This window comes from Indicator indicator, chromosome 5 (genome assembly GCF_027791375.1).
Source record: "Indicator indicator isolate 239-I01 chromosome 5, UM_Iind_1.1, whole genome shotgun sequence".
Classification (NCBI taxonomy): domain Eukaryota; kingdom Metazoa; phylum Chordata; class Aves; order Piciformes; family Indicatoridae; genus Indicator; species Indicator indicator.
In genome coordinates this window covers 25,173,909-25,196,860 of record NC_072014.1, presented here as the reverse complement: position 1 = coordinate 25,196,860, position 22,952 = coordinate 25,173,909, and the positions used below count along the sequence as shown (strand labels likewise).

The 22,952-nt window shown below is 41.9% G+C and overlaps 1 protein-coding gene across 1 annotated transcript in view; it reads left to right on the top strand.

Moving 5' to 3' along the window:
• LOC128966910 (unconventional myosin-X-like) overlaps positions 1-21,536 on the top strand; it is a 77,727-nt gene extending 56,191 nt beyond the window's left edge. Inside the window, exons 25-41 of the mRNA XM_054380865.1 lie at positions 656-1,432; positions 3,014-3,137; positions 3,758-4,001; positions 4,842-4,937; positions 6,498-6,591; positions 7,205-7,260; positions 8,609-8,751; positions 10,482-10,676; positions 11,917-12,074; positions 12,397-12,520; positions 14,221-14,518; positions 15,796-16,003; positions 16,782-16,918; positions 17,757-17,880; positions 19,466-19,915; positions 20,600-20,791; positions 21,423-21,536. Of these exons, the coding sequence (XP_054236840.1) occupies positions 656-1,432; positions 3,014-3,137; positions 3,758-4,001; positions 4,842-4,937; positions 6,498-6,591; positions 7,205-7,260; positions 8,609-8,751; positions 10,482-10,676; positions 11,917-12,074; positions 12,397-12,520; positions 14,221-14,518; positions 15,796-16,003; positions 16,782-16,918; positions 17,757-17,880; positions 19,466-19,915; positions 20,600-20,791; positions 21,423-21,536 (3,534 nt within the window). The remainder of the gene's footprint in view (positions 1-655; positions 1,433-3,013; positions 3,138-3,757; positions 4,002-4,841; positions 4,938-6,497; positions 6,592-7,204; positions 7,261-8,608; positions 8,752-10,481; positions 10,677-11,916; positions 12,075-12,396; positions 12,521-14,220; positions 14,519-15,795; positions 16,004-16,781; positions 16,919-17,756; positions 17,881-19,465; positions 19,916-20,599; positions 20,792-21,422) is intronic.
• The last annotated feature ends 1,416 nt before the right edge of the window (positions 21,537-22,952 follow it).

Genomic DNA, 22,952 nt, shown 5'->3' with positions numbered 1-22,952 from the left:
TAGAGAATAGAGGAAGACCAAGTCTTCAGCAGCTAGCCATCATTCATCCAGTGATGCTAAAGAATGCCAGGAAATTCTGGGTGAAGTTTTGGTGTGATTGTAGTGGATATAATCCCACTTCATGGCAAATAGCCTTTCCAGACCTGAATTCTGATGGTCAGACCCCCAACTCAGGAAACAATGAAACCTCCGAGAATTCTAATGAATTTCTGGGAAATCTTCAGCTCTTAAGCAGGCCGTGAGCATACACATATTTGTGTATATATGTGCTTTCTCCTATATGTGTGTATTTTGTGAGGTGGTTAAAAAAGAAAAAGAGGGTGGACTTTCAGAATGCTTTTATCTGAATTGTAGTGTACAGAGGGCTGTGACATGGGTGGCATAAAGAAAGGCTCTTCTAAAAAGTCACTGATCCCAGTGAACTTCCTTGTATGATTCAGAAAGGAGGTAGGCTGTTGGAAAAAAGGAGGTACCTGAAGATCCAGTAGTTCTACCTTTAGCTTTTACACAGTGGATGACTGCAGGATGCTTAGAGTCGTCTTTTTGCAGATGGGAAGTACAAGGCAAGCACAAAAGATAGGAAGAATGAAAGGTCCAGGCAAGGAACACATGTACATTGAAGGAACTGCTTTAACACTATTATAAATTCTTTAAGGCGGAAGCAGTAAAGACTGAGGAGGTAGATATTCCCCTGCAAGAAGAAGAGAGACGTCAGATGGAGGAGATTTTAAGATTGGAGAAGGAGATTGAGAAGCTGCAGCAGCAGAAAGAGGATCACATGTCTATTATATGTGAAAACACCAGGAATGAAATCAATCGGCAGCGAGAAGAAGAGATCCAGAGACTGGAAAAGGAGGCATCAAGGGTTGCCCAGGAATTCTTGGAGCTGCTGGATTTTGGCAATTTGGATGAAAGTGTGCAGAACTTAGAGCGTTCACTTTCAAGTGAGGGAACACTCAATATTGACTGTAGCCTGGTGGCACCACTGGCTGAAGAAGAAGTGGATGAGGGTTTTCATGCTGATGATGAAGGGCGGCCGACTTCCAGTTTGGTCTTGAATCAGCACAGCACAAGAAACTCAGAGGAAGTTGTGGACACAAGACTTTCACTTCTCCAGAGGGAAGTGGAAGAGGTTATCCCTGCTCCAGGACAACCTGTGGAAAGAACCACTAGTCCCAAGGAGCAGAAAGCCCTGTCTGACCCAGCAGAAAGCATTTACAGCACTGTCTCAGATAAACAGAGGACTAACAGCAGAGAAGCGGGAGAGCCAATTTACACTTCACCCCAAGATGTGGAGTCTGACTATGACCATGAGGAGTTTGATGGCTGTGGAGATGCAGGGAGTGCCTCAGCTGAGCCTCTCGATGGTGAGGAAGGTCTGAGACACTCCCATGGTACCAGCCTGGACTCCAACCGTGGCAGCCTGGACTCGGTAAGAATCCCTCCCCTCACCTTTCCAGACATTAGTGTGACTTTGTTGATATTTATAACATCCTCATGTTCTTCTTATGTACATGCTTGTTCTGAGTGTTGTTACTAACACGTTAATTCTCTCTCGCATCAATAATCAGCTTGGAAAAAAAAGGAAAACTCATAGATAGGCTGAAGGCCAGAGGGCTTGTGACTGTCCAGTAATCTAGTGGTACACAAGCTAGCACATATGTACCTAGGCTATTTTAGATTATTTCCATCACCACATATTAATGCAGTACCCTTTAGGAAGACTGAAAGTCTCCTATCTGTTAGGTGTATGTTCTGCCTTAGAGAGATTTCACAGAAGTAGCTTGAGCTTCCAGTGGACAGTCACAAGAAGAAATGATAAATGCTGGGGTTTGATTTGTTTCCATCACCAAAACTTTTCTTCTTCTAGTCCTGTCACTGTACAGAGTCAAGGGTTTATTTTCAGCCACTCTTTACAAATTATGCTATCCTAAGGCTTAAAAAAAAATCACGGTGCTGATCCAGGCTGTGTGTCCCAGTGCACACAACTATGACCACTGAACCTTTTCATTCCTACCCCAGGGAAAATGACAGGGTAGTAATGCTGGGCTGTTAGCCTTGAACTCTGAGGCATCTCAGCGTAGTTCACACACTAGGCTCTGGGCTTCCTGAGTGCCTTCAGGCTAGTTGCTTAGTAATGCAATGATAAATCCCGTCACAGAACAGGATGTCAGATAAGCCCACATAAGATTGTGAGGATTTCAGGTGTGAAGCTAATGACAGCCTTAAACATACTTCAGATAAATGGTGGCTCTGAGAATAGAGACTCAAATAACAAAAATGTCTTTTAGAAAAGAGTTGATATTTTTTTTTTCTTTAATGAATTCAGTTTACTTCCTTGGCTGTTCTTTTCCAATAGCAGACTCTGACTGTTCTTAAAACACTCTACAATTTTTCCTGTTTACATTTCCCTAATGTCAGCTGCCAGCCTTCAGAATTTTTTATGATGTGATCTGTTTCAGCAAAGATACCCTCTCTGTGGGCAGGTACTCACAGATCACTGTCAGGTAATCTTCAAGTCATGAATCATTCTGTCACAGCCTAGGCTAGTTTCTGCCATTCTTCGTAAAATGTAAATAGGGGTGGAGGGTTTTATTGGGCTCCTCAATGAGTAATGTCTTGTCTGACCTGTCTGCCAGAAAAATCAGAAAGTATGTCCAAAATAAAACTTCTCTCTGAATACCATACAATTAGATTTTGGACTGCAGGCTCTGCCTTGAAACAGGAAGGTTTGTTATAGCAGGTAACTGGCGTTTTCTAGGCATGTCCACTGCTGAATGTTGCTCTCCTTTCTGGTATGAAAATTCCATGCTCTGGAGACCGTTGCTTTAGGCATTAATGGGTAAGCTGTCAAGCCTCTGGTTTTGCTGTATTGCTTTTTTTTTTTTTGTGAAGGGAGTACGTGTAGTTTTGCACTTTCTGATCATGCAACTTCTGTAGCCTTCTTAATTTGCTCCAGTCCTCTTGCTACCAGGAGAACCTGAGCAGCCTGTATTTCTTCTTTTCCTTTTAGTTTCTGGACAGTGAAGAAGAAGTGGATGTTTACATTGATACAGATGAAGAGTTTTGCAATGGACGAGTCACTATCTTCAATGGCTCAGGACCACCCTATTTTCACAGCTATCTCTACATGAAAGGTAAGTGAGTTTAGCCAAAAACATGGAAGGACGGGATCCAGGAAACCAGCTTTCCTCTTCTGTTTCTCTAGAATTATCATCTTCATCTGCTCTTAGTTCTTTGTGTAATCTCTTTTGTTTTCTTTTATTTAAAACAAGCAAATGAAGAGCTAGGAGGTGGATGTCAGGGAATTAGACTGGATATCTTTGCCACTGAGACTTAGTTGTGCCTGTTTGGTATGGGCTTAAATGACTCATTCTGAGCTACAAAACTGAAGACAGTAGAAAACATATTTCTGTATTTTGTGGCTTTGGTGGTTTGGGTTTTTTTGGGTTTATTTTGTTTTGGTTTGGGTTTTTATGCGTGTTTGGTTTGGTTTGGTTTCTTGTTGGTGTTTCGTGTGTGTGTGTGTTTTTTGTTTGGTTGGTTTTGTTTTGTTGTGTGGTGGGTTTTTTATTTATTGTTTTTGTGGTTGTTGTTTCTTTTCTGTCCAGACTTAAGCATATCCTTGTTCCTCCCCTTCGGCTCCTGTGTTTTATGCAGGAACTGAAGTGCTAACTAAATGCCCATGAGGCAGGATCGTAATGGATGCGAGGCCCTTGTTGCATGTTTGATGAAATCTTCCTCCCTGACTTTGCAGGAGGTCTGATGAACCCATGGAGGCGACGCTGGTGTGTTCTGAAGAACGAGGCCTTCATGTGGTTCCGCACCAAGCAAGAGGCACTGAAGTCAGGCTGGCTCTATAAAAAAGGTGGAGGCATGTCAACGCTTTCACGCCGCAACTGGAAACGCCGTTGGTTTGTGCTTCGAGAATCCAAGCTGATGTACTTTGAGAACGATAGTGAGGAAAAGCTGAAGGGGACGATTGATATCAGAAGGGCAAAGTGAGTGAAGAAACGACTCCTTTTATCCTTGATATTCAGTCTCTTGGTCGGTAATGAAGTGTGCACTGCTTCCAGTTTGTCAGCTGATGTACCTCCCATAGGGCTAGGAGGATCAGAAATACAAGGGAAAGAAAAGACGATTAGAACTTCCAGTCTTACTCTGAAGGGAGTCTGTAATTACTTGGTAGTTCTTTTTCCAGTCTTGTATTTCATAATCTGTCAGAATCTTTTTCCAAGCCATGGATGGAGCCAGACCAGGAGAGACTAATTAAGTACATACCCCATGCATTCTCCCCTACCCTGACTCCATCTGTTTCCTGGCTTTTCGAAGCGTTTCACAGAGGTGGTATGAAGCTCACAGCGGGATTTGAATTTGGCAGCACATACTTTGCCTTTTCCTGAGTCCTGAATGCTTTTTTTGCTGCCATAGCCAATGCCTCAGTTCCTGCTGTAAGAAAGCAGAGACTAGTCACCTATTAGCATTATGTGGGCCTGTAAAGTGCCACAGAAGAGTGGCACATCCACTTTGTAAAGAACCTCTCTCTCAACCTCTCCTTTATCTCTTCTTCCATCTAATCTGCTGGTGTCTTGCAGAAAATCCATTTAATGCCTTAAGCTTTACTTTTGTACTAGATTAACTGTATTAATATTTTTAAGGGGACCCTAAAAGTTTTAATGTGTATTGGGGGAATTTTGTCTTTCTGTTAGAGTTACAAGGCATCTTAACCAGCGATTTGCCTTGTGTGTGGTGAACAGTATCATGTGGGAAAAAATGACCATTTGGAATTTAAGCCTGTGAAATGTTTTCAGTTATGTCTCTTGTGATTTGCTGTGTTCCAGGGAGATTGTGGACATTCATGAAAAGGAGAATGCCTTAGACATTGTGACAGAAGACAGAGTTTATCACATTGTCGCGGAGTCACCAGAAGATGCCAGGTATAAGAAGGAGTTTGATTGGGTTTTTTCATTCAGTACAGGTCTGACCCAACTACTCGTAGGAGAGCCTGGGGAATGTGATCCCCTTTTTGCTGGAGAGAAGAGGGGAGTCATTCCAGTGTTACTTAGTGCTTATTGGGAGGTACCACGCCTACTCTGGGGACTCCCCATTGCAGCTACCAAGATGGTGGTTCAGCCTATCAGTCAGTCACAGGATTGCCACCCCCTTATGTGGCTGTGGGCATGTTGAATTCAAGGGTTACTTCAGGAGACACACAAAACCTTAATATAAACTGGAACATCTAATAGCTGATTTATTTATTAAATGGAATCTTGAATCAAACAAAAAGTCTATTCATGTTGTCTGTAAATGATTGCGAGAGCAGCTGGGTTTTATCCAGGAGACAGAGAAAAGGCTGCAGCTTATCAGAGTCTGTAGTGTCATCTGATAAAATCTTCCCAGTGCAAGGCAAACAAATGACTCATGTCCTTCCTTCTTGTCGTCCTGGCCAAGCAGTGGGAATCAGTTGTTTAAGGGAAGGTTGGACAACCTGTTCTGGCCATGCAAAGCCAAGTTAAGAGGTTACTGTGGCTAGCTGCTCATGTCTTCCCATTTTTCACACTCTTACCAAGGTTTCTGCTCTCTCAGCCCAGCCACAGCTCTGCTTTCATCTGTTTCTGTGACTTAGGGTCTGTTATTATTTCATTTAGGTGTCGGGAGAGGAAGGGATAAGGTGTTTTGACACAAATTAACAGAGACAGACTGAAAAACAGCCATATGAATAGAAAACTAGCAAATTCAAAGGGCAGTAGCTGAAGAAACAGTAATTTCTTAACCCAGAAGTTCCACAACTGCAATAGATTGCCCTAAGATAACATTGCAGAATTGCTGGGACAAATATGGCCTCTGTCAATGTCATGTCAGTCCCTGTTCTGAGAGAGAAGAAAGCACCAACACTTGCACTATCAAAGGGCAGAATAGCAGATGATGTAAAATACCCGGTTTAAGAATCCTCCATGAAGTCTAGATGTTTGCTGATCTCACTGGAAGCTACAGATAAGAATCTGCTTTCTGCAGCAGAGATTAGCCTCCAGATATGTCTGTAAGGAGAAGCCCTTTCACAGACAAATAACTTAGAAGGAAAACCATGAGAAATTGACAGCCATATGATTTTCAAGTTTATGAGCAGATCAGAGAGATACTGGTTACGAAGGCTTTCTGGTGCCTCTAGGACTCCAGGCCAGGAAGATGCCCAGCTGACCCTGTCTTTACAACTGGTGTATGCTCCTCTCGGTCTGCTGATGCGTGCTTGTGGTAAGGCTATTGCCTGCTTACAAGTAGAAAACTGAATTTTGTGAGAGCAGCTGTCTGTGAGCTGAAGAACGTGGACAGAATTTTCATGGATAAATAAGGAGGAGGGAAGACATTAGAATTCGTTATGAGCAACCCAAGACATGTTTTGTAGCGTAGTCCTCAGGAAACTGTAAATGAAGAAATCTTCCCACTGGCAGCTAGTTTCACTACCCAAATCTTAACTCTGAGTCTGTTTTCATTGCCAGCGGTTGGTTTAATGTCCTGAGCCGAGTGCACAGCGCGACAGTGCAGCAGCTGAGGGAAATGCAAGATGAACAGGCCAATCCAAAGAATGCTGTGGTGAGTTACTGTGCAACCAGCCTGTGGGCATGCTTAGAGTCCTCTGTGTTTAACTGTTTTGCACCTGCAGTGCTGTAGTTCATGAGCAGTGTAAGAAAGTTGGACAGTTATTATAAAGAAACAGCAAAGCTGATATTAAAGAGAGAAAGCAGTGGGGAACGTGGTGGGTGGGTGGTTCAGCGTGATCACAAACAGCAGTCTTTGGTTTGAGGGGAGGAAGGGGGCTGCCTCATGCAGATAAAATGTCTTTGAATGGGATTATAGGACTAGTCTGGGTCATGGTTGTTCCAGACAGAAGATACATATTTGAGAACAACAATGTATTTATGTGTTTTGCAAGTACTGAGATACCAGCAAAGGTTATTTCAGACCTTCATAATGCTCTCTGGAAATTTGTGGCTTTTGGTTTTCCTCCAATCCTGTGGAGCCTTTGCATATCTTCTCATGCTGTTTAGGGAGCAAAAATGACTTGTGCCTTTCTCATATGTTCATTTCTACTTATGCTATTGGAATTCAGAAGAATAATTTCAGTTCCAATCCAATTCATGAAGGAGAATGTTAGTAATTTAAGGTGCAAGCAATTGCAGTTATCTGTTTCTTTCTCACTGTGCAGGGCACCCTGGATGTTGGGCTTATCGACTCTGTCTGTGCCTCAGACAATCCTGATAGGTAGGTACAGCAGCCTGACCATCTCTTAGATCAGAAACTCTCTAACATCAGTTTGTGGGTAGGTCCAGGTTTTCTCTGGACTTGCATTTGTTCAGACACATAAGAATTTATCTCCAAACAAAAAGACACAACTGAAGTCTTCAGCTTATTTCAGGCTAGGTCATTTAACAGACATGAAGCTTACGCATGTATTTTCTTCAAGTAAAAGTTTCTCACTTCCCTCTTAAAAGTGGAAGCTGCATAATCTCAATGTCAAGAAATTATGGTTTCACCTCTTACTAACACTGAACAAAAAATATTCTGCAAAAGCAACACTTCCCGTTTTTCAACAGAGTAATTTTGAGTTAATCTTGTAAATTTAGGGGAAAGAAACAGTCTTGTGGAAGAATAATGGATGAATTTAGAAATCTCTACTCTTCTTGAAATCTTTGCAATGCAACAGAGCAAGAGACTTCAGTTCACAGATTGGTTAGTTTCAGAGAAGAGATTATGGGACATTTCATATCACTTTTGCTAACACTGTGGGAAATAATTAATTGTTAACAGGTACAACCAGAGCAAAAATTCTTACAAGAGGGCTGAAGTAAAATGTTAGCTATTAAGTTTATGTAATAGCCAGGCAGTTGCTTGATTTGCATTATTTACCTTTTGCTTCATATTGCATTGTACTTCTTAATTTCTCATTGTTTTCATAGAAATGAATGTTTGCTTGCAAAGCTTTTTTGAGTGTGTCCTCTGGAAATTGGTCATATTTTTATTTTTCCATTTTCTTGTAAAGAATCAATTCTGTGTAGAATTGTGAATATTCTTTTGGTAGGACACATTTGTTACAGGAGAAGGACAAAGTCATCCAGGTGCAACATAACAGCTTTTCCTCTGTATTGTCAGGATCAACTCATCCTTTTTAAAACCAATCTGAAACAAATTTTAGCTCACCCTGCTGGGACCTATGTTTGTAACTGCATCTCTGGTTTTAATAAGTGCTAGGAGAATGGCTGTACTGGCTCAGCCCAGTTGTACTAGCTCAGTCCAATCAGAGCATAGAACAAAGTCTTTTGCCTGTGAACCCAGGACATTACAGCTGGTCTTTAGCTAATTAATGTTTTGTAGTCTGTGGAGATAGCTTTTGAAAGTTTATTAATTCCATTTATCTGGTCTCTGCATTCATCAGTTTGCAGATCGACTGCACAGGAGATGCTCTTAAGTCTTTCTACTCTTCTCTGTAGTTTGGATTCAGAGAATATTTCTGCATTGTTTATGGGAAGGTAGAGGACATGACATTGGGTGTGCTGTGAGTTGAGGTATTTGTATGGTTACAACCAATTTCAATGCTTTTGTTTTCTGGCAGACCAAATTCTTTTGTGATCATCACAGCGAATCGAGTTATTCACTGCAACAGCGACACCCCTGAGGAGATGCATCACTGGATCTCCCTGCTGCAGAAACCAAAAGGCGAATCCAAGGTTGATGGCCAGGAATTCCTTGTGAGAGGTAAAAGGAAATGTATGCAATTATGACATGTGAAGCTCATCTTCCATTTAAGGTCTGAGGGGGAGGTTTGATTGCAGCTAAACTAATCCAGGGTTTAGCTGCTTCTCCAAAACAATCATTCACTGTCTCTCTCCACCTTCCTGCCCACTGCTTGCCAAATCTTGTGTTGTGCTGGTAGTGGCTCTTACCTGATTCCCTGTCAGGTGGATTTAGAAAGCTAAAACTGAGAAACATAAGTAACTTGATTATGCATTTAATTTTCTAATATTAGTCTGTAGTCTAATCCAACACATCCAAATGCCAACAGGGAACAGGAGGGAACATGGCTGCTGGAGCAGCTGGCTTAGACTGACTATAGCATGACACTGCAGCTTTTGTTTTCAGAAAGCTCTATTCCTTCTGACACCTGTCATAGAGAGAGGAAAAGAGATTTTTGTGGGATTGCTGCTGTCCTCAGTCTAACAAACTAATGTGATTATGGTAGCCAAAGTGAGGCAAGAAGAATTTTCTGAGGCTGAGCAAGTGATTTAAATAATGTCTCTAGTTAAAGCTTGGCTGGAGACAGAGGAGCTGATGCATGAGCAGTGATCACACACATATGACAAAATATTCCCTCATTTGTCTCAAATAATTTTAAATTTCCTTAGGACTTTTAGCTCCTCACATGATGTTAAATGTATTCTTACATACAGTGTCAGTCAGCTATATTTCCCATAGTGTAAGACACTCCTGATCCCATTTGTGGAAAGCAAGCGCGTGAGAAAATTGTCTTACATCTTCCAGTAGGTATCTGTAAGGGAATAAAGGTCTGAGAGTGGTAATGAACAGGCAGGAGAACAGGAAGAAAATCATGACCAAGAAGTGATGTAAGCCTTCCATCCTAGTCTTAAACGTTTCAAGGAAACGGAATGATGTAAAGCAGATGCTCAGACAACACCTTAAAATCAGAATGCTTAATTGAAAGACAACAGTTCCTTTTATCTCATATTGTTCATTAGTTAAAGAAAAAAAAGAATACTGCTTTGCAAAGGCAGTGTATGCTCTGCACTTCATAGTAAGATGTCTGAGTGACAGTGGCATAGCAATGAGAACATGTGTTTGGGAAGGTCTGGCTTTTCCTGTCTTTGGAACCTCTGGGCTCAATCCCATATTTTTTGAATTTTTTGCCTTGTGGATGGACATTGATTTTTACAGCTCTGAATTGCAAATGGTCTTTTTAACAGCTGTAGCAATGCAGACTGTCCTTTTTCCTTTTATAGTATCAAATTTTCTTTTATTTTTCTTTTGTGAGAAATCTGAGAGAGAAGTGATTTTTCCTGACCGTAGAAGGAAGAGTTGCATGTAATGCTTATAGATCTTTCTACTAGAAGAAATGTTTCACGAAGCCTCTTCCATTGAGGTTTGGATGGGTGTTTGGAGTTTCTTTGGAGGAGTGAATGGTAAATTATTTATTCAGATGTTTGTGGCTTACGAAGTCCTGAACAGGATGCCCTCCTGGTCATGGCAATCTAAACTGCAGATAATTAGTGTAACAGCTCTGTGGAAATTTTTGGGCTAATTTCTTACTGTAACTCTGCAGGTTACTGCTATAGCCACTAAAGCAGAGCTGATAGGTCCCAGTGTGATCTTTTCACAGAGGTGGGAATTCTGGACTGAATTAGAGAGCCACCAGGCAAGAGACAAGATTGCTGTGGTGGTGAAATGTTGACGGGTTTGTGTTCCCGTGCTAGGCTGGCTTCACAAAGAGGTTCAGAGCAGCAACAAGATGTCATCTCTGAAGATGAAGAAGCGCTGGTTTGTTCTGACAAACACTGCCCTCGATTACTACAAGTCATCCGAGCGCACAGCTGCCAAGCTTGGCACACTCGTGCTCAACAGCCTTTGCTCCGTAGTGCAGCCTGATGAGAGGGTCTTCAAAGACACAGGTAAGAGGAAGAAAGCAGCAATGAGTTTACTTGTGTGGAGCTGCCTGAAGAGGGGATGGTGTAGGGTTGCAGTGATGAGACATGTTGAGAAGGTAGTCTTGATGTTATCGGAGGCTCTGCATCTGACTGCAGACATCTTCCCCACAGAGTCAGTAAGAGACTTGCAGAGTAGTGTGCAGGTGACATTCAGTCCCTCACAACTGATGGAGATACACAGTGCTGGTGCTTTTTCACTGGGTAATGTCACTGTTCATCTAAGTTTGTCCCAGACAGGGAAGGGGTGTGGGTTTTTATAGTTGACACTGTAATTATCAGCACGTCTCTATAGATAACTGTACCTTTGTGGCACGACCAACGTTGGTCTCTGGTGTCAGTGTTACTCTCTGAAGTGACAGCAGCAGTATGAACTGTAAACCTTTTCTGTAGCTTTGCTCAACTTGTTAGAAACAAAAAGATGACAAGGGCCTTCTGTGCAATGTGACAAAGAAAGTGGTTCTTAGGATAAGACTTGAAATACTGGGCATTTGAGTAGTGGAGTTACTGGGGATATTTTTTAAAAGGGCTGGAAGCATTTAGTAAAGTGAGGTGGGAAGAAATTTATTCTTTTCACTCACAAGAAATTGTCCATGTCTTTGATCTCAACAGATCTGCCTTTCGCAGAGTGAATTATCACTGCCCTAACATGTTCTCTGAATTTATTTCAAACACATTATTTTTAAAAGTTATGAGAACCTACTGGCAGTCTGACTGGGAACACCACTAGTGACTGGCTGCTGACTGGATTGAATTTCATTTGCCACAACTCTTTGGGCCCAGTCATCCAGACATTTTTTTTATTCAGAAAAGACTATGCCTGTACAAGCCATGAACAGCCAGTTTCTCCAGGAAAATGCAGTGGGAAATAGTGTCAAAAGCTTTACTAATGTCTAGGTGGACAGCATCCACAGCCTTTCCCTCATCCACTAAGTGGGTCACTTCATCATAGAAGGAGATTAGGTTAGTCAAGCAGGACCTGCGTCCATAAACCCATGCTGACTGCGTCTGACTTCTTAGGTATCCTGGATGTGCCAAGATGATCTGCTCTGTTTGCCTTCCCTGTCACCAAGGTCAGGCTGACAAAGCCTGTAGTTCCTCAGTTCTTCCTTCCAGCCACTCTTGTAGGTGGGCATCACATTTGCTAACATCCAGTCTTCTAGGTAACATGGAAGTGAGTTTCACCTTCCATCTTGTTTCTCCACAGGCTACTGGAACATCATTGTCCATGGGCGAAAGCACTCCTACAGGCTGTACACAAAGCTGTTGAATGAAGCCATGCGCTGGGCCTCTGCCATTCAAGGTGTCATTGACAGCAAAGTTCCCATAGAAACACCCACGCAGCAACTCATTCGTGACATCAGGGTAGGTAGCATCATCCTAATTCTCAAGGGAGTTGGGAGCAGCAGGATCACCACTGGCCTTACCCAGGTGCCTGCATTGGCTATCAGCCACAAGCCACATTTGGAGTCAAAAATCCTGTGCTGGTGACCTTTGGTAGAACCCAGCATGGCTACTTTTATGTTTAATGTACAGAGTAACTTTGATATGTGAATTACACTTCGGTCACCTAATTCCTCTGTGGACCTACGGAAACTTGGATAAAGATAGTTGAGCTTGAACCTAAATGTACAAGGACATCCTGCAAAGGACTATCCCCATTTGAGGATATTTTTTTTTTTTTCAGGAAAACAGCACAAACTTGGAAGTGGTGGAACAAACGTATAGGAGGAACCCAATCTTGCGATATACCCAGCACCCCTTGCATTCCCCATTGCTCCCACTGCCATACGGAGACGTTAGTGTCAATTGTAAGTATTTTATCCACGTGACAAAATCTACTCATGTTTTGAGGAACAGTGTGGAGCCTGAGCACCATAAAAGTGGTCTGTAAGCTCTCTCTGTGCAGTTGAAGACCATTTGGGTAGCTTGCAGGATTCAGAGAGGAAACAGTTCCTTTCTCTGCCCAGAATGTATTCTGCCCACTGCCTTGTGTCTTAGGAACTTAAAGTAAGTGATGGCAGGTAGTTTTATCATCCATCCAGGGCATGTGCAGCCTGTCATCCTTGAGCTGGAACTGTGCTGTGAATGACTGCAGTGGAAATCCTACAACAGGATTACAACATGCAACTGGCAGTGGAATAGTCTTCATAGAGAAGCTGCTGTAAAACCAGACTAAGTGAATTGTTTCTTCAAATGCTTCAGGAACGTGAAAGAGCCAGACTGTTTTGATAGACCACCAGAAAACCAAAATGTTTTGCTGATGATTCCAGGCTGTTTGGTGTGCTAAAACTGAAAGTTGCTGCTGAAGACACAGAGAAGAATCTCTAATGCAAAGTGATTGGGACACAAAATCTTTTTGGAAATTAATGGCAGTCTGGATATGCAAAACAATGGATAGTGATCTAGTCCTGCTTAGAAAAGGCAACGCAGGTTTATGTAGCCTTATGAAAATGTCAGCTCTTGTGCTGAGCACAGAAACAAAACAGCCAATGCAAGGTTTTGAAAGCTTAGAAAAGGAAAAAGGTTTTTGTGCAGCTGTGTTGATATGTCATGCGCCTGCATCTTGAATGCGAGATGCTGTTTGGCCTTCACATCTTAATGAAGATACAGGAGAAGTAAAAATGCACCCAAATATGTTCAAAGGCATAGAAAGACTTACCTACAATTAGAAGGTTCAATACAGCAAGACTCTTCAGCCTCACAAAATAGTTTTTAGAGTTAGACTGTCATGAAGAAAGGGAAAGAGGAGCTCACTGTCTCTCATGATACAAGGATCAAATTAAGTGTCAGACTGAAAGCACGGGACAATCAAATTCTGAACTACAGAGAAATTACAGAGCAAGTACTTACACCATGGAACTTGCTGCTACAGGGCTATATATTTGTATTGTACAATTAATGCATGGCCACTGGGGAAGCAGTGGCTATATAGGAGATTCACAGGGACCTACAGCCCCACAGATGTGCAAAGGAGAATGCAAGCCTCCAGCAGCATGGTAGTTTCATGCACTTTGGAGCAATTCAAAGCAGACATTTAGGTGCTTAAAAACTTACTCAGTTTTGGTGCATCCATGGTACAACAGTTTGCCAAATCCACAAGTCATGGCTAATTTAGGCACAACATACAATTTTGGAAGTCAGGCAGCGTTGTCTGCACTGAGACACCTAAATTCTTAGCTGCATGAGTGACCCTCTTTCTTTATAGATGTGCCTAGGGAGGACATAGTTTACACATAGATGACTTTCTGCCACCACTTCACCTGTATCTAAAGGTGCCTAAAGCTGTCTCTTGACGCTTCATCTGCAGACAATGAAGCCTAGCTGCTTGCAAATACTAACTAAAATGGCACTTCAAGGGGAAGCATTAATGATTTTAGAGTATAAATTTAAGTTCAGGAGATGAGCTTACTCTTCTTTGTCAGACTATTATAGTTGCTTGTAGTGTGGCTGGGCCAGTAGCAAATGAGGAGATGCTCACCTCTCTGTCACCTTTGTGATTGTTCCCCAGTGCAACAAGAGAAGGGTTATAGCAGCTTACAGGATGAAGCAGTGAAGATCTTTAACTCCCTTCAGGAAATCGAGACAGTGTCTGACCCCATACCCATTATCCAAGGCATTCTGCAGACCTGCCATGATTTGAAGCCCCTCCGTGATGAAGTGTACTGTCAGCTCATCAAACAAACTAATCACATGCCACATCCTAACAGCACTGGGAACCTGCACCACTGGCAGCTGATGTCCTGCATGAGCTGCACGTTCCTGCCCAGCAGAGGCATCCTGCGCTACCTCAGGTTCCACCTGAGAAGGTACTGTGTCCTCCTCACTTGCAGCCTCTTCCTTTTCCCTCTGCTTTTCTTCCACTGGCTGTCATAGTTACCTGTCTTGCCCTCCTCCTGTGCAAACATCTTCCTGTGGGTGTCACAGTCTCCTACCTTTGTCCACAATTCTTGCTACGGGTTGTTCTGTTGTATTCAAACTTCCTCCTTGCAACCTATCTGTTGTGTTGAAAGGATGTGGTAAGTAAAGCTACCCAAACAGAATTCCCTGGGACTGTGTTAAAATGGATTTACAGCTGATGACCTACTACTTGCTAATATCCATATAAACATTCTGAGCCTGCAGGAGAGGCAAAAACTGCACTTTTTCATATACACTGAAATCTGTGCTACCTTCCAGCTGCCACAGGCAAAATGCGCACTCTGGGGTAGTAGAAATACTGAAAATCTGATCGACGTTTCAGTATTTGTTTGCTTAACTATGTACATATGGCTTATAATGTGTATTTCTTGTTTATTTTAACCTCCAGCTTGCCTGAACCAAATAATTTGCATTCCTTGCCAGTTAATCTTCAGCATCTAATGCAGCTTTCCAAAGCAGTTGGGGTTGCGCTTGTAGCCAGGTAGCCTCACTCTGTTCACTAATGATGAAGAAGATCAGGAAGATCAATTTGATTCTTTCCAAGCTAAGAAAGAATGAGGTGAAATTTGTGGCAAAAATACACAGAATAGCTATATCCAGGGCCTGGTTCTAAGAGGTGCTGAGGTATATACTTCATGTTGCTCTTCCATGTTTTTATTGCTGGAGCTGCAGATACTGTTATACTTAGAACTGCTGTCCTTGTAGGGAAGAGAACAGAACAATGTACAAGCCTCTACTTTATATCTTCTCAGTTCTGAAAAATACTATAAAAGTGGCTCAAGCACAGCCAGCAAATAAAAAAATAATTAAAAAACCCCAACCACAACAATTAAGACTAAATGAAAAGAAATTCACATTTGAGTTCACAATTTCTAATCTCAATTTGGTGAATTGAGGTAGTCAATCCAGTCAATGCTACTACCTTCAGCTGGTACTGAAGCTTTGAGCTGCTTGTATATCATTGCTGCTAAGTGCCACTGAAGTGGCTCTGGAGTGACTCATAAGAGCAGGTTTAGGAAATAAGCAGGCTCATTCTTCCTGTGGTTGTACTTTACATCATTCTCTCTCATGAACTCTTTCCATACTGTAGTGCAAGTTGCATGGTAACGTGCACTCTTTCTGGTTTACCATGTAATGGTTGGTTTTGTTTTATCTTTACCATTAGGGTAAGAGACCTCTTTCCAGGCTCAGAAATAGACAAGTATGCACAATTCATAAGTGATTCCCTGAAAAGGACAAAGACAAGGGAGTTTGTGCCCTCCCAGGAGGAAATCCATGCTCTTCTCACCCGTGAAGAAATGACCACAACAGTGTACTGCCATGGGGGTGGCTCCTGTAAAATCACCATCAATTCCCACACAAGCGCTGGGGAGGTAATGCAGCATTAACCAGATGTTAGCACATCTCTGGATACTGGGTCTGTTGAAGGGACCTCTTTTTCCCATTCAGCTCCAATTTCTTATTATTTATTTTTCTTACTACAGTCTTTTTGCTGTATCTGCAAAGTCTGTAGGGAAAACTCAGCTTATTCTGTAGGTTCACAATTGTGCAAGGCCTATGCCCAAGGTTGCAGAATATCACTAACAGTTGTGTTGCAAAATCTCAGTGCTTCTGGTGTTCTGCTGACTGGAAAGGTAATACTGAGCACTTGCTAAGTACAGGTTTCTGGTGAAGTTGAAATTCCAGTTCATAATGTAAATGTAATTCTTCTGGAAGCGATATCCTACTGGTATCTTGACAGTTAGCAGGTCAGAAGCAAGATTCCGTGTCTGTGAAAACATTAGTACTAAAGAGAGGTAAAAATAGTACTGAAGAGTAGAATTGTTACTGGAAGCATTGAGAATATCACCATGACATCTAAATCCATTATCTGCCTGTATCTTGTGCAGAGTTGTAATTCTCTCATCTTCAAAAGGGTGTTGGAGATTGAAAAGATTCAGAGAAGAGCAGCAAGGACAGTCAAATATAAGTAATGACTTCCTTGCAAGGAATGCTCTTTAAGGTTAGAATTCTTTAATCTGAGAACAAAATAATTAAGGGAGAAATATGGTGGAGATCTATGAAATGATGAGTGTCCTGAAGAAGCACTGATATTTCATTGTGAAAGTGTGTGCAGTCCCTGCTCTCTGATCTGTCTCTCTGATTTTGCAGGTGGTTGAGAAGCTGATCCGAGGTTTAGCAATGGAGGACAGCCGTAACATGTTTGCTCTCTTCGAACATAATCAACAGGTGGACCGTGCTGTTGAGAGTCGGGTCATTGTGGCTGATATCTTGGCCAAGTTTGAGAGGTAGAAGAACATTTCATAGAACCTTAAACTCCTAGCTGGATGTATCACTGGGTTAGGTGATGGTACAGTCAGGTAGCTACATCCAAAGCAGCTGCAGTGATTCAAACATTCACTCTGGTGTGAACTCCCCTTTAGTAAGGTTCAACTGTTCTTCCTCACCATATGGAGAACTATGTTCACTTTTCTTTTGATGATGAAGCAGCATTCTTTATCAGGCTCATCAAGGTCCAGTAGGGCTCAGGGAAGGTTTGCTTAAGTCTGTTAATTATATTGTCAATTTACATCGTAACAGCTAGAACAGAAGTGAGAGCAACAATTTGGGCATAGAAATGCAACTCTAGTTTCTTACTATGGACTGTGGTTTTGTGGCCTGACATAAAAAGAAAGGAATAAATTGTAAAAGAAGCTGGCAAGGCCATTGTCTATTTTACATCTGTTCTAAAGATGAAAAAAATTATTTGAAGGGGTGGCAAGGCTTTTCACAGTCACAAGATCACACAGAAACAGTATCTTGAAAACGGAGAATAATTTGTGTCCTGCCTCCCAACTTTTGTATTTATCTAAAACCATCAATCTAATTTTTTGATAAAGTATATATGGTCAGAACTTTGGGTCCTTCTGAGTTAAAATCCTGTGGGTCTCAGAGGCAAAAATGGAAGTTACCAGAAAAGTCTGTTGCACTGACATTGTCCTGGTAAATCAGATACTTCTGTATGCTCTTTGCTTCAGAAATTCGGGGATACCTTCATATAGTGAGTTGCACTGTGGACATCCCAGTACCATTGCACTTCTGGTTACTGGTTCCTTCCCTTCTTATTAACTCTTTTATGTGTTACAGACTTGCTGGCTCAGAAGAAGAAGAGGAGGAAGGACAGTGGCAGCTGTATTTTAAGCTTTATTGCTTCTTGGATATTGAGAATGTTCCTAAAGATGGAGTGGAGTTTGCCTTCATGTTTGAGCAGGTAAGCTTGTCCTGGGAGAATAATGTGGTTTCCAGGGTGGCAGAAGCACACAAGAGTATGCAGAAAACTGGCTTACCTTTGCATTGGAAGTGGGAATACTGGTTGGAAGAGAAGAATTTACTGTGTTGGATTTTTGCGTAGAATCTACCGAGCAGATGTACTGCAAAGTTCTCTAGGAAATAGGAGTATTAGAACAAAAGAAAGAAAAATTAGCAAGGACTTCAAAAATATGGAAGACCAATGATAAGGAAATGCTTTTAAAATTTATCTTTAATTTTAAAATACACAGAAATGTGGATAATAATTCTAGAAGACTCACTAAAAATAACTTCTTGCAGAACCCAGGTGCAGAGAAAAGTGGGAAATCTAGTTATCTGCAGAGAAGCTTTCAAGAACAACACATCTGTGAGGTGTTAGAGGAATTAATGAAAAAAGTCTACCTTTTGGGCAATTTATTTTGATTAACAGAAAGGCACTATCAGAGTGCTACAGAAAAAGGAAAAGGCAGTGTAGTGGACAATACTGATCTGCTGAGTAATCTTTTTTCACATCACTATACTCCATAGCACAATGATGCTGGTTAGGCCAGAGTTCACAGAATCACAGAACATTAGGGGTTGGAAGGGACCTCAAAAGATTGTCCAGTCCAGCCCCCCCCTGCCAGGGCAGGATCACCTAGAGTAGGTCACACAGGTACTGGTATGAAAAAACCTTGCAATTAGGGATGTGAAACTAAACTTACTGGAGTACTCAGCTCTGTGGTTTTACTTCATCTTTATTACTTCTAACGAACACTTCGATCTTGCCTCAGAAAATTATAGCTGTTGAAAATTAATTGCTAGGTGTTAAAGGGGGTCAGTGTCATGAAGACTGACATTTGCTGGTAGCGGATGGCACGTACATCACACAGACAATGGTTCCCCAGGAGTGTTTTCTTGAAGTGAAGACTAAGTATTGTTAACTTGCAGAAACAGTCTGGAACAAGACATCTGGTACTCTGTGGAAACACAGTTATACCAACCCCCCCTTGCCAAGACCTTCAGTCTACAAAACTTTCACTAGCAAAGAGTGGTGAAAGAGAAGTAATAGTAGGAGAGTGTATGTTATACAGATTAGATGTATGTGAAAACACCTTCCCCCAAAAATATTTCACAGAAACAGGCAAAGGGAATCAGGTGAAAGAGAAGGTGGGAGGTGCCACTGTGCAATGAGACTGAGATTAAGAGTCTGGAGTTTATAATATTTAACTCTCTGCTGGTGAATATAATCTCCACACAGGAGCTGTAGACGGTACAGCACAAACCAAATTGCCTCAACTCCAGTCTCTCCAATCTGTCCCAGACCTAAAAAGTCCTCATTGTAAGACTTTCAGTACAGGACAGGAGCCCCTTAGATACCTGTCCTGCCCAGGCTTGCAGAAAGAGATGTTCCCTCAACATTGTCCAGTTGCAGACTTTGACTTCTGATGGATTGACTTTCTTGCTGGGATGGGCAGATGCCATAGGAATCCAGACACAGACCCAGCTGTGAATGAAGTGTGCTTCTGCTTTCTAATGAGTTTGGGGGACTTTTTGTTTGTTTGTAGGCTCATGAAAGCCTCATAGATGGTCATTTTCCTGCACCAGAGGACACTCTGCAGCGCTTAGCAGCTCTACGGCTGCAGTATCTTCATGGAGATTATTCTAAAATAAGTTGGACCCTTGATGGAATCTACCCAGTTAACAGACTAAAGTCCAAAATCCTGCAGTCAACAAAGAACACTGGCACTACCAGTCATACTTTAGAGAGGAGACGGACCAGCTTCCTTGAAGGGACATTGAAACGCAGCTTCAAGACAGGCTCTGTAAAAAAGCAGAAGATAGAAGAGGAGCAGATGATGGAGATGTGGGTAAAGGAAGAGCTTTCAGCTGCTCGGGCAAGCATAGCACAGAAATGGACCAAGCTCCAGGGACTCTCTCAGCATCAGGCCATGGTGAAATACATGTCCATTGTAAAGGAGTGGCCAGGTTATGGGTCAACCCTCTTTGATGTTGAGGTGAGTAATGTGTAAACTCATGTAACTACTGCCAAGGAGAGGTATCAGCCTGGAGAACAGATCCAGCTCTGTGTATTACAGTGCTCAGCAGCAGAAGTGAATTTCAGGAACTGGCTGCATTTTGCCTTTGTAAGCTGAGGGTAAGCCTGATGTACTGTGTACCCAAAGAGGTGAGACACAGCACAGAACAAGCAAGCTGCTGCATCCTGGTAATTGGAGGGAGTCAGTGGCTTCCTACTTCATTGGAATAGCAATACCATTTCGGGGTGGGCTTTATAAAGGTGGTGGCTGGGGAAAGCAAAAGTAAAATGAAGCTCTGTTCTCCTTACCAGCAAAAAGTGCAATCCTGTTTTGTAGCAGCACAACAGAAACTGTTCAGACTGCATCACTTCAACCACTCAGCCTGCTAGAGTATAAATTCACAGTTCCAATGGTATCAGTTTTGTTGCTGCTTAGTTGGATTACCATGGGAAGTCACTTGTGTACTGTATTATCTGCAAAATAGTAAGTGGAATATTGACTTCGTAAAGCACTTCAGAATCTAATGAGAACTGGGAGGTATTACAGTTCTTTACTAGTCATTCCATTAGAGTGAGGAGCTGAAATGTCCTATAGGAGCTAGAAATGGAGGGCTTTTCATCCTCCAATGCATTTATGCAAAATTTCGTGTTTCTCTTTCTGCAGTGCAAGGAAGGTGGATTTCCAAATGATCTTTGGCTTGGAGTCAGCACAGAGAATGTGTCAGTCTACAAACGAGGAGATCCTAAACCACTAGAAACCTTCCAGTACGAGCACATTGTCTTCTTTGGAGCACCACAGCCTAACACCTTCAAAATTACAGTGGATGAGAGAGAAATGTTCTTTGAAACATCCCAGGTATATGAAAGCACAAAATTTGTATGTGGAGTTTTACTAGCACCTGAGTGAAGCTTGCTTTCTAAGGACTAGACAGGTTTATTTGCAAGAGCTCTTGCTGAATGGACTGGACAGCCAAGAAAAAAAGATGAAGGGAGTTTAAGCCTAAAGTGGCCTGGTCACTGCTCTGGAATGCAGGGATAAACAGACAAAAAAGGATGCCTGTTAGAAAGTGAGGGAGGTTGAATGGTCTTCTAGAGCAGTGGGAATTTCTGATTTTGGGGTGCTTGTGAGTGTGCTTGGCTTTTTCATTCCCTTCCAGTATGTAAGCACAGAATTCACAAACTTCAAAAAACAAAAACCAAGCAAACAACAAAAAAACCCCACCAACTAACCACCACCACCAAAAAACTAGTAGCATTAGAGTTGCTTTTCTTTGAGATACAAGCCTGTTTGTGTCGCTACAACATAGCACTAACTTATTAAGCATTTCTTTCCCTATGGTCATGTGCTCATTTAGTGTACTCCATGCAGAATTTGTAGTGCTATGACTTTGGACAAGAGGGATATTTTTCTGCACAATTATCTGGTGTGCCTCAGTGGAATTAGGTTTTTCATGTGCTTATCCTGTGTTACTGTGTTCTCTCTCTAGGTGGGTGAGATAATCAAGATTATGAAAGCGTACATCAACATGATCGTGAAGAAACGCTGCAGCGTCAAATCCGCCACCAGTGTGGACAGTCACGCTAGCATCTGGACTAGGTGATACGCATGCACTGCCACAAAAGAGAGGCAGTTGTTTACTGATTGGTATTTGCAACTTGCCAGCACAAGTGTAGCAAGGATGTTTTTTTATGAACTCCACTTGACTGACTACTGTACTTAAAAACTGAAGTGACACCTACAGTACCATAGGATTTGCACCGCTGCCCAAAGACATTAAACAGTAATGACTCTTGTTAAATATTTACGACCCAAAACTTGTTTTTCCCTTGCTTGTTTGATGAACAATGTACCTTAAAGAAGCAAACTCAGAAGCATCCTCCTTCTCCTGTGTGTCCTCTGCTGCTTTCACCATGACCTGTCATACTGGCAGAAAAATTCACAAGAATCATTTCTGCACTACGGGAGACAGACTTAAGCTTCCTTATGAATTTCCAACATGCAGACATCTGTGGTCATGGGATTGCAGTACAATCTGCTAAAAGATCTCTGGGGGTTTATTTATTTTGCAAGAAACTCTAAAATGTAACTCACTGTGGGTTTTTCCCTTCAGGATATACTAATGATCTGATCTGGTCTTAAAAGAAAATGCCTTTGTGTAATGGAAGCCAGGTGGTCCAGCTAAGTGTGAAGGGAGCATTATCATCCTTACACGAGAGAGCATGAAACAAACACATAAAAATAGCCAAGGTGATTCTTTACCTTCCAATAGAAGTTCACAGGTACATAAATGTAAAAAGTGGCACTTTAAGTTAAAATTATAAATACTCCAGCATAGGAGAAAATCTCTGGGACTAGCACCATTGAAACAGATCATCAGGTGCCATTCCAAGTACATTCCAAATAGCACCTGTTGCCTAAAACTGAAGCCTGCCTTTCCCCTGCACAGCCCAGGAGGTGAGACTGATTTAGCTGCAGTTCCAGAAGAGCTACTCTTCACAAACTCTGGGTTGTAGATGGAGGTCAGGGGGTTTTATGTTGAGCAGCCTGCCTCCATAAGAGTTCCTCCTTATATGGGATTTCAGGATGACTGAAATCCCTGAACTTTAGTTTTAAGTGGACTGTTTCCTACTGAGTGAATAGGTGCCTAGAAAAATTGTTATAGACAAGAATTTCACTTCCTCTATACCACTGTAAGCAGATGCCAAACCATCCTTTAAATTCTAACTGGAACTACTTCCATTGCTGAGTCTCCAAATCCCCTTCCAGTCTCCTCTAGGTCCCTAGTTATTAGCAAAACTTGAAAACAATGCTGTTTTGCCAAAACAACTGCTTCTTGAAGGTTTATATTAGCTACTTGAAATTTGAAGAAGCAGAATTATTTTTGTTTTCTTCTCAGTGAAAGATGACATCCATCTTCAGTCTCTTGACTTCAAAAACTTGATTATGTTGTTTAAAACTATTCAGTATCAGCCATATCATAAACTGGTTGCATTAGCAATCAAGAAACCTGATGGCT